This window comes from Trichechus manatus, unplaced genomic scaffold (assembly GCF_000243295.1).
Source record: "Trichechus manatus latirostris isolate Lorelei unplaced genomic scaffold, TriManLat1.0 scaffold00143, whole genome shotgun sequence".
NCBI lineage: Eukaryota > Metazoa > Chordata > Mammalia > Sirenia > Trichechidae > Trichechus > Trichechus manatus.
In genome coordinates this window covers 3190811-3202677 of record NW_004444079.1, presented here as the reverse complement: position 1 = coordinate 3202677, position 11867 = coordinate 3190811, and the positions used below count along the sequence as shown (strand labels likewise).

Sequence of the window (11867 nt, the reverse complement as noted above, 5' to 3'; positions counted from 1 at the left end):
AACCCCGCGTCATTAACAGAGCACGCTGTGTCGCCAATACCCAGGTTGGAGAAACAGCCCAACTCTTTGCAGAATGACACGAAAGCCGGAGGTTCCTCAGCTCTAGTGCACAGTAGGGCGAGGAAGTGGCGGGAGACCTGCCACCCCATGTGTGCATTTTGGAGAGACCTCCAGTGAAAATGGGAGGGGCTCTTCTTTTTTAAGCGCGTTGAAGACCTATTTTGCATAAATTAAACTGGCCAATGCTTCTTTTTTGCATGTAGTACAATAAGGACTCTTTTATTCTAGAAGCGTTAAATTAGGGGTAACACATCTTGTATACGTGCCCCGAGGCGGATGAGAAAGCTCACTCCTCCCTGACCCAGCAGCCGCGTTATACTGGAAGGGGCTCTCCCGGGCGATTCGATTCCCAGCGCATCCCGGGAACGTGTGTAATTACCTCCCGGATCTCAAGGATGGAGGCGGAGGGAGCCTGGTCGCCTCCATCCTCCCTGCTAGTCCTCGCCCCCTCCCCCTCTCCCCGGAACCCGCGCTCAGCTTCGGGCTCCAGTGCTTCCTTCCCCCCTCCTTTTCCCTAGCAATGCCGCTCCCGGAGGGCGGGGCATGCAGTTATACAGGTTGCGGGGCGGGCGGGAGGGCAGGAGGAGGAGGCCCCGGACTCTGGATGGAGTAGAAGCGTCCAGGCGTCGGAAACGTAGGCCAGAGCCCTGTATACAGATTGCGGGGCCTACTGGCGCAGCCCGGAGGTGTGTATAGCGGCCGGCAGGGTGCAGGCTGCCGGGCGGCGCCTAGCGGGTTAGGCAGGTTCCGGGGCCCTCTGCCCCCCCTCCGCCTCCCCGCCCCCCTGTGTTGTCGCTTCTCCCTCTCGCTGCTTCACTTCACGGGGCGAACATGGCGCACAGCTGTCGGTGGCGCTTCCCCGCCCGACCCGGGACCACCGGGGGCGGCGGCGGCGGGGGGCGCCGGGGCCTAGGGGGCGCCCCGCGGCAACGCGTCCCTGCTCTGCTGCTTCCCCCCGGGCCCCCGGTTGGCGGTGGCGGGCCCGGGGCGCCCCCCTCCCCCCCGGCTGTGGCGGCGGCGGCGGCGGCGGGAAACAGCGGGGCCGGGGTTCCAGGGGGAGCGGCCACCGCCTCAGCAGCCTCTTCGTCGTCCGCCTCGTCTTCGTCTTCGTCATCGTCCTCAGCCTCCTCCGGGCCGGCCCTGCTCCGGGTGGGCCCGGGCTTCGACGCGGCGCTGCAGGTCTCGGCCGCCATCGGCACCAACCTGCGCCGGTTCCGGGCCGTGTTTGGGGAGAGCGGCGGGGGAGGCGGCAGCGGAGAGGTAAGGGGGCGAGGAACCCCCGGGTCCGGGGTCTCGACCCTCTGCAGAGCCCCCTCCCCTCCCCCATCCGGGATTGTGGAGCATCCCAATTCTGGCTCCTTCCCGGGGTCCTTGACCCAGGGCAAATGGCCCTCCCATCTTGGGACCCCCATACATGGTTTCAGGCCCCCAGACGCCCCCACCCCGGGGTTTGGACCCATCTGGCTGAGGGTATTTACTTTCCTCCCTCCTTCCCCTGACCCTTCCCCAAATCCTTTGGCACAGACCCCCTCGCTGGGGTTTCCCATCCCGGGACTGAACCCCTCCTCCTTTTTACAGATTACCTCATCCGAGCAAGATTCCGCCCTCCCTCCCTCCTAGAGACCTGATCCCGCCACATCCCCGCCTTCCTCTCTGGGCAGATGTTTTACTCCTAGGGCAGTTTTGCTCTCGGGCATCTCTCGGGTGATGGCCTCACCCAGGGCCACGTTCTTCTTCTAGCCCTTGGGGACCTGCGTCCCTTCCAGCACCTCGCTTCGGAAAACCTAATGAACCCTTGCCCCATCCCTGGGCCAGGTCCCTATATGGCCAGCCACTCCCCCTTCATTCACCTCCACCCCTACCCCGAGCAGATAGAGCCTCCTTTAGCCACCCCCCCGCCCCCGGAAAAATCTCCTTTCCTCTCCACCTTGCTTCCCTCACCCCTTTCCCTGTGAAGATAACGGTGATCTCTCACAGCAGTCTGTTCCCCCATCTCACAGGACTACAGCTTCTAGCCTATTGGTGGCAGGGAATTACTCTACCTTCACTCCACCCTTTCCCTCCTTTAGAATGAAGGATTAGTGGCATCTTTGAGGAGAAAATAGCCCACTGTCCCCTAGGCTCAGGGAAGAGCAGCTTTCCACCACTCTCCCTGGAAGAGGGGCAGGCTTTCCCTCCAGCTCAGGGGAAGGGGGCCCCTGTGAGGGGAGGTGTTTGTGGGGGGACTTGGGCAGCATCCTCCCAGGGGAAGCAGCTGCTCTCCTACCCCACCCACTGCGCTTGAGAGCAGGCAGTCTCCAACCCTAGCTGCCTCCCGCCTTCTTTTCTCCGTCATTTCATTATTGATCCACCTTTTCCTAGGCCAATCCTGGGGCTTGAAAGGGGTGGGGGAAGCAGGATGGGGGTGAGGAGAGTAGATAAGGGACAGTTTTACTTTAGAGTGGTAGTGGTTGCTTTTGGTTGGGAGAAAGAGGAGGGTTATGAAGGCAAAGTTATTCCTTAGAGGAGTTAGGGTTATCTCTCCCGTTCTTATAAGGGGACCCAAGGTAGATGAAGGGTCATGAGCTTTCCCCCTCCCCGTTAGTACTGGAGCGAGAATGGGGATGCTTTGATAAGCATTATTCAGTCCCCTCTGGCGAAAAGGAAAGTTGCCCTGGGAAGGGAGGTTGAGTTCAGGTTCAGTCAGTGTGGTTGTGCATTTGTTTTCCATTGGATGCAGAAGGGGGAGTTTGAATTGTAGGGGAGCGGGGAGAGTGGGATGGGGGATGCTAGGAGAAGGAAGAGCAGCTGCTAGGGGCTGAAGTGAAGGGGGGTAGGGGGTTGCTGCTCTGGAGTGCTCTTGATTGAAACAGAAAGGGAAAGATAACAACCAGCCGTTTCCTGCGTGCTCTGCCGTTGGTGCTCACAAAATATCTTGGGCAAAACCCCTTGTCCCCTCTTGTGCCCTGCACCCCTTTAGATTTACCGAAGGATCCTGGGAAGAAGGGGAGGGTGGAGACCCCAGGGACCCCGGCCGCTTCTTTCAAGGAGCCGGCGTTTTTTAGTTGTTAGTCTTCCTGCCTCCTTTTTTAAAGCGTTTCTAAGGCAGCCTGATCCGGAGACTGACAACAACCCGCCTTCTGACAGAGCAAGGAGGACATGATGGGGGCGTGTTCCTTGCTATGTAGCTAGCTGCAGCGTCCCCTTTCCCTGCCTCTCTCTGCTCTATCTCCACCTCCTTTTCCCAGCCTTCAGAAGGCAGCTGCAGTCAGCAGGGTTGTTTGAGACTATTTATTGGTTGCTGTAGATTATTATTTTTTTTTGAAAGGCCAATTCTGTATTTTTTAAGCTAACAACACAGATCCCATGTAGTTGGAGAACCAAAGGCCACATACATGACAAAAAGACTGAACCGTTCAGGTTACTTGCATGGAGTTGGTGCTTAAATGTGAGTTGATTTTGCTTTTTTAAAAAGATACAGCAGCAAAAAAAAATGACTTACTGACATTTCGTTTACCTGCTTATTTTCAAAATTGAGACTTACCTGGTTATATGTGGAATTTTAGCCGCATGTATGTTTTGAGTACAAGAAAGTCTATTAGGAGAAGATAGTCCATTTTAAGGGGATCTAAGAAGCGTTGCTTCTTATTTAGCATGCTTATGTATTTTCTATCGAAGGACCAAGTATTCACATTCCAAATGTTGTTACCACATATTCAAAAGAAAGTTTTATACTGACAGTTTCCAATCATAGCTTTTCAAGAGACTGGTTAGAAAGAGAGCCACCTGGATTCAGGGACCTAATGTCTGGGCACCAGAATATTTTATCTGTTGGTCTTTGACAAATCTCCTGTATCATTTTAATCAGGTGCCAACATTTTCTTACCCACTGGCATTATGAGATGATTGTAAACTAGTGTTTTATTTTGCTTAGCAGTAGTATATAGTGTAAAGCCTGTCAAGGAGTCACATTTATTTCAAATAAGTTCATATTAATAAGAATTTTTTTTCTTTAGAACTTTTGCCTGAAGAGTAGTTGTTATTTCATTATGAGAAGAGTGGTAGGTTCCTTACATTAAAACTTCAGAATTTTTTTCTGAATTGGCCTTCAGTGAGCTGTTGTTCCATTGGTCAACTTTATGTGGTAGTTTATGTGGAGGCAGTCTAGTATAGGTTGATGGTATGGGTTGATGAGTACTTAAGTACTAAACCATAGTGATTATATCCTCAGAACTGGTAACTTGTCTGTAGAAACCAAGCATTTGTTACATAGTATTACAAATCATTACAAATCAATGATAGAGTTCCAAAAGGGAAGTTTAGGGTTCACCCTGGGGTGACAGAGAATTCTAAAGAATGTCTCTTAGCACTCTCTCACAGTTTCGTATCAAGTCTTGTCTGGATTCATGAAGAAATGATTAGGTGACCCAAAATGATTCTAGCCTCTTTAAATTCTGAATAACGACTATAACTCTGTCTATAACAAAACCTAAATTATATTTATAAACTAGTAAAGGTGGTTGAAAGGTGACAGAGCCTCCAGATCACTTTCTGTGTGAACTCCTTTAGCCGTAGGAAACTTGTCCTTCACCGCCACAGGTTCCTAACTTCCCTTGTATTGAATATCTCCCTGGGTAACAACTACATGTAAGAGTTCTTCATGATAAAATTCTGTTAGAATGGGCGTACCTAGGTGTTGTGGGTCTCCTGTTTGGGCTTTCTATATCACTATTAGGAAGTAGAATTAAAGTTTTATAGAGCACTGTAAGATCACAAAGATCTGTTTTTTGTCTTCTCGCTCCTCTCTCCTCCATAGTGTCAGTGTTCCACCTTTCTGAGGATTATCTCAGGTAATGTTCACACCGTTATACTTTGCCATCTAAATAAACATATTATAGCATCATCTTTGTTGACTAGACTATGAACTGTTTTAATATAAACTTCAGAGCCCTGGTGGTGCAGTAGTTAAGCGTTTGGCTGCTAACCAAAAAATCAGCAGTTCAAGTCTACCAGGTGCTCCTTGGAAACCCTATGGGGCAGTTGTCTTCTGTTCTGTAGGGTCGCTGTTAATCGGAATCAACTCCACAGCAGTGGGTTTGGTTTAATATAAACTTCAGGTATAGTTTACTAGCAGCTATTCTTTGTTTATTAATTTCATGATTGAGTTAACTTCCCTACCACCTGCACAAAATATTAAAAGCAGAATTTCTACCCTGATCATAACATGGCATACTTCAATTAGTTATAAATTGAAACTGAATTACACTATTGATGTGTATTTTTTGTTTTCATCTGAAATTGCCGTTCAGTTGAGGTGGCCGAAGACAGCCTTTTGGGTTGGGTTTAGAAAAGATGGTGGTCTGATAGCTGAAAGGTAGTTGGAGATTGTCTGTGACTTTTCTTTTATGATGTTCACTGGGCAGGAACCAGTGAACATCAAGAGTGGGAGTGGCTCCTTCATTTCCTTCACAGCTAAACCTGAGCTTGGCAGAAGGAAAGTAAAGCAGAGAACACAAGTGGAGTGGAAGGAGCCTTGGAGTGGAAGGAGCCTTGGAGTGGAAGGAGCCTTGGAGTGGAAGTCAGTGGACCTAGGCTCTCATCTCATTCCTGTCACTGACCAGTCTGTGACCTTGGGCAATTCACTTTTAACCTTAGATTTCTGATCTGTAAAATCAGAAGCTTGGACTGAATAAATAGCTCATGAATCTTTTCTGCTCCAGTATTCTGATTCATTTCTATTATATTATATTTTGTTTGGATCAGAATTTCTTATTCTGAGCTTAAAGAGTCAAGAGTCAGTGAGTCTGTTTGGTAGTTTTTAATATAAGATTGTACATTTACCCATTTATCTGGCATTATTATTGGAGCCCTGGGTGGCACAGTGGTTAAGAGCTCAGGCTGCTAACCAAAAGGTCAGCAGTTCAAATCCGCCAGCTGCTCCTTGGAAACCCTGTGGGACAGTTCTGCTCTCTCCTATAGCGTCGCTATGAGTTTTGGTCGGGTCAGAATTTCTTAATCTGAGTTTATTTAAAGAGTCAGAGTCAGGGAATCTACTTGGTAGTTTTTAATATAAGATCGTACGTTTGCCTGTTTAACTGGCATTATTATTAGGAAGAGAAATTTCAGCTTTGTGGGAAAGTTTTTATTGCATGGACAGAACATAAGGGCTTACTCTATGGGAAAAGTTCTTTGCTGAAGTTGACCACTTTCATTTATCAGAAAAATGAAAATAAAGTCTTAAATACAGCTCTGAGAGCCTGTAGACCCCCAGGCATTATCTTGGTGTCTAGAGGCCCTCTTATTTGGCTGAATTTGTTTTCATGTTTTCAACGCTGTGGATTCCTGACTATCGAAGGGGGAAATTATTTTCAGGCTAGGTGGTATATTCCTTTAGGTGTGTCAGCTTTTAAAAAGGTGAGAAAAAAATCCGGTACATCAAAATATTTATAAATCCAAAGTGATAGTACCTACTTTGCAGGAGATAGTTGTTAATATGTTTTGAAGTGAAGTACCTATACTTAGGTTTGTTTTGTACTGAGGTTCAGAAATGCAGAGTCTTAAGAACTCCTCTTCATCTATCACTGAAAACCATGTGACATTTCTTCACCTTTCCCTTCCATTTAATTATCTTAAGGCACAGTTCGTATAGGAAATCATCATCCACAATATAGTGATTTATCTCCTGCTTGGAAATTGAGGAAGGAAAACACTCCCATCTTGACTTAATTCCCATCTCTTTCCTCACCTAGGAGCTGTCCTTCCGTAGAGCAGCTGTGCAGACTTTATACCAATTGCCTTCCTTGCCCTGTGGCTTGAGGGGATGGCAACAGTGCATTGCTTGCTCTGAGGCATAACACACTGGTGCCTCTCTGTTTTTTTGAGGCTTACTGTGTTTTAATTGTAGGTCTCCTAATTAAGATCTCTTTCTGCCTGCCCACATTCCACTAGTGTTGGCACAGAACTTCAGCTTCCTTTTAGCACTTGACTGAAGCCCTTCGGTTGGGCCTTTTGTGAATATCTTGTCTCTCTTCATTCTTCCTCTGCCAAGGTAGAGAGCCCAGTGGCGTAGACCTAGGGAAAAGGAGAAGCTTTGTGACTATCACTGCTTTGGGAGGAATTTATTCTAGGATTGCTGGGATGGGACCTTCCTTTGTTTGTATGTGTTATTTTCAGGGATTAAGAAAGGTTAAATTACTAATGAGTCTGGCATGACATACCTACATTTTAATCAGATTCTTAACCCTGTAGGCAGTAGTAGGAAAAAGGACGCTAAAGAGTTCACCGTTAAAAAGTATTTGCTTGGATCTTATCTAGACTAGTTTATGAGGCTTGATAAAATCTTACTATGGAATAAATCACAGACTTATGATTTTTTGTGGGCTAGTAAGTTGTGAAGACAATCAAATGAAATTATTGATTTCTCCTAAATTCTATCAGATTTTGAAACAGACTGAATGAAAGTTAACTTTGAGATTTTAACTAACTTTCTTGATTTGAAAAGACTTCAGAAGGCTGTAGAAATTGTTGATTAAGAATACTCTAGTATGTTTACTTGTTTATTTATTATATACTCCAGTATTTCTTGAGAAGTTCAGGAATTGGCTAGGCTTCTAGAATAGTTCAGAATAAGTTAGAATCAGTTTTCTGGAAAAAGTAATTTTGCTTTAGTTTTCATTATATTAGTGCGCAAAATGAAGTATGTCCTTTAATACATCTATATGTGGCATGCCAGAGGAAATGCAGTCTTTTATTAAGAAAAAGGAATCTTAAATCCTTCACCTGGACCCAGATGGTTTCATTGATCCACATCAGTGAGGCAGACAGACAAAAGGCTACTTTTTTTGTTATTGTCATTTCATTGGTTGTGAAGAAGGCCTGAAAGAAGGAAGTACAGGATCTTTTATGGCATTAAATACAGCTGGAGGCCTGCACTCTTATACCTGAGTGGGTGGTTTTATGGCTTAATTCTTTAATTGCTGGCATTTATGACAGTGTGGATGCTACTGGCTCTGTGGCTGAGGTGGATTATGTTGGGAATAGGAAGAGAAAAGGGGTCCTTTTGTTACCCGTCTCATGTTCTCCCTCAATGAGGTCTCTGTGAAAGCCCTTAGGAAATACACAGACACTTCAGCCGAGGGAATGACATCCCATATCATGATTCTTTATGTTTTTAAAAAGGATGAGCTGCTTTTCTTGACCTATCCAGAGAAATTAATACTACTATTAAATATTTCATCAAGCTTTTCACCTTGTCAGGTTACACACCAGGGGAAGCCACCATGAGGATACATCCTTTGCCAAATGTTTGCTTTTAAAGACTGAGACATTTGAAAGAAGAATCTCTGTGATTTGTAGTTGTTTTGGATGATGTAAGTCCCTTTGTACGATAAGTACAGAACTTTTTAGAGGCCAAACTTGGTTTTACTTTTTAGATGTTGAATATACTACCCTAGTAAGTTTTAGTTTTAAGGAACCAGTTAACAAAGGCATAAATCTAAGAGTTAGTTGGCAGTTTTCTGTGCTGTGTGTGAAAATTCCCCTTTCCTTGAAATGAGTAGTTATTTTTCTGTTTGACAAATAGACTGAAGGGATTTCCCCAGCAGCTTACCTTTAATTATCGCTGCAGCAGTACTTTGTGAGGTACCAGTGGGTAGGATCTATTCACTGGCATTTATTTAAGGAGTTGGAGTTTCTTCCATATATTTTATTGCTTTGTGTTTTGTTGGACTTCTTGGCTATAGATGTTTTTGAGGTCTTTTAGCACTAAGAGCTATGAACCTTTCTGGTATTCAAACTGTTTTAGAGAGATCCATCCTCAGTTATTCATACTTTGCTGAAGCATCGTTGTTTTAGTCTCATTTTACAGCATCAAAGTAATTTTGACTTTCTGTCTCGAACTAAGAGTAATATTACTTGTGAGGAGTGCTTTTGGAGAAAATTTTTTCTTTAGGCTCTCCTTTGTACTGTCTCAGTCCTAAAATGTTGGGAGAAGTTAAATCACAAATATCTATAATAATAAATCTCTACATCTAGAGGAATGTTTAATTAAAATAGATATTTACACATGACTGTTCAACTTCTGGTGGTGCAGTGGTTAAGACCTCGGCTGCTAACCAAAAGGTCGGCAGTTCAGATCCACCAGTCGTTCCTTAGAAACCCGATGGTTTATTCAACTTCTAGGAGCCCTGTAGTGCAGTGGTTAAGTATTTGGCTTCTAACTGAAAGGTCGGTGGTTTGAATCCACCAGTCACTCCACTGGATAAAGATAGCAGTCTGCTTCTGTAAAGATTTACAGCCTTGGAAGCCATATGGGGCAGTTCTGCTCTGTCCTACAGGGTCTCTGAGTGGGAATCGACTCGACAGCAATGGGTTTGGTTTTTTTTTTTCCAACTTCTGTCCACCCATGAGTATTGACTAATTTTTAGATCAAACACAAATATGCAACATTGTCACTAGATTATTGCCTTTAACTATAAGCAGTAAAACCATGTGGATAACATCTCTTTAAGTTTAGTTAATGAGGAAATCCCTTTGTAATCTCTCCGTCTAGGATTTTTTATTTGTGCACATGTAAATACCTTTACAGAAGAGAAGGAGAATCTCATAATCTAATCTGTAATACTGTGAAATAGTATAACAGTAATGAAAAATTGTTAAGAATATAGGCTCTGGATTTAGACTGCATGGGTTCAAATATTGTCTTTGCCATTTAGAGGCTGAGTGACCTCCATTTCTTTATTTGTAAATTATGAGAATGTTGCCTCTTGAGATTATTGTGAGACTTAATTGCAAAGCCCTTGGCACTGTTCCTGGCACATAGGACGTCCTAATTATTATTAGGACTGAGAGATTGAAAAGACACAAGTGATATAATCTTGACTTTAGAAGGTTCTTGATGTTGGTCTGGGTGTCAAGTTCATGAATAAACTAGGTGGAACTAAACTGAAGGCCAGCTGCCTGTCTTGGTAACAGTGGGTACCACTGGTGTCCAGCTAAAACATAGAAATAAGAAAAAAAGGAGGAGAAAGAGCACAAGACAGTACATAGACAGGTATGATACCAAGGAATACATGAGTTGCCTAATTATGAGACCAAGGCAGCTATGTTGGGTTACTAGTCTTGGTCTCTGTAACTGGTGTTCCTAATCTTTTTGTGAGTATTAGCATTTGGTGATCCCTTCCAACAACTCTGAAACTCTTCAGGGTTCTTGGCCTCCAGGTTCAGATCTATTTGTCTGTACTTCATAACTATTTGACATTTGCTCTCAAGTTTCAGCTTGGGGAAAATAAGTGTTGCCCTACAGAGATCAATGCAATTAACAATTTAATTATAGAAGCAATGCTAGGTTTGTAGGTTGTAAATTCTGGTGGTTGGAATTTATCTTGAAAAATAAAAAGAATGGTCAAAAACAGATTGAGTGACTAGTAGAGGTAGTATACTTAAAGAGGAAAAACACAATTCTTCTGTGCCTCTCAAATAAAAATACTCAATATATTTTACTGAAAGAGACACCTTCTTTTGCAGATGAAGAACTGAGGCAAAGACAAGTTAAATAAGTTTTCTTAAATTATATGGCTAGTAAGTGGTAGAGCTGGAATTGAAGTCTACATCTGTTTGAAAGCTCATTCATGTTTTCTTCACTGTGCTATTTTCACCTCCTTTCTTTTCCTACCCCCACCCAATCAATTTCTTAGTCTTGTCCATTACACTATTGTAATGTTTCTTTAATCTATCCCTGCTTTTCTGTTTCTTACTGTCCTAGTTTAAATTTCTATTACCTTTGCATGCATTGTTGCAGTAATCTCCTAACTGGTCTCCCTGCTTTCCTTTTCATCCTACTCAGTGTTGCCAATGGTTTTCTTAAGTACAGATCTGATTATGTCACTTTATTCCTAAAACCCTTTAGCTTCTCACTGAATATAAGATTTAAAATTTTCAGCCCTTCATAATCTAGCTGACCTACATTTCTACATTTTGAACCTTATCTCCTGAATGCACACCCACTCAGTGCTTCAACCACATTGGATTATTGAACTATTAGGTGTTCTCACTGTCTGTGTACCTCCCTGTGAACCTTTGCTGATGGTTCTCCTTTGCCTCAAAGTCCTTCCCATCTTGGCCTGCCTCTGGCTTTCTCATCTTTCATGGTTCAGTTCAGATCCCCAGATCTCAACTCTTCCATGAAACTTTCACAGATGCTACTGCTAGTTGAAACTCAACATCTTTCCTGTTTTCTTCTCGTACTTTATGCCTTACCCTTAAAGAACCTACTCCAAGGTACCGTGTGTTGTAAATAGTTTTGAATGTGTCTGTTTTTCCCATGTTGGCTTATGACTTCATGTGACTTCCTTAAGAGGTGGATCACTTCTGCATCATCATTTATGCATTATATTGTTTACAATGGTAACTTTTCATATAGAAGGTAATCAGTGGGGGTTGAATTGAAAATCTGATGTACATACAACTTGTTTTCTTTTTTAATTTCAATTTTTTTTTTGTTTATTGTTGTAGTTTGAATGAAGTTTATGTTTCAAGTTAGTCTCCTATACAAAAATTTATACACACATTGTTATGTGACCCTAATTGGTCTCCCCATACTGTGACAGCACACTCCTCCTTTCCACCTCTGATTCCCCATGTTCATTCAACCAGCTCCTGACCCTCTCTGCCTTCCCATCTCACCTCCAGACAGAAGCTGGCCGTTTAGTCTCTTACATCTACTTGAGCGGAGAGGCACACTCCTCACGAGTATCGCTTTATATCCCACAGTCCAGTCGAATCCCTGTCTGAAGGGTTGGCCTCGGAAATTGTTTTAGTTCTGGGCTGAT

General features: G+C 44.1%; 1 protein-coding gene across 5 annotated transcripts in view; it reads left to right on the top strand.

Annotated features, from left to right (window-relative positions):
• The first annotated feature begins 874 nt into the window (after positions 1-874).
• Positions 875-11867, top strand: part of KMT2A (lysine methyltransferase 2A) — a 75170-nt gene continuing 64177 nt past the window's right edge. For 2 of the 5 annotated variants that reach the window (XM_004385667.1, XM_012558175.1), the window contains exon 1: positions 875-1320. In XM_004385667.1, the coding sequence (XP_004385724.1) occupies positions 892-1320 (429 nt within the window). In that variant the 5' untranslated portion in view covers positions 875-891. Of the gene's footprint in view, positions 1321-2887; positions 3488-4855; positions 4890-11867 lie in introns of those variants that run through there. The other 3 variants (XM_023739937.1, XM_023739938.1, XM_023739939.1) reach the window with 3 other exon arrangements.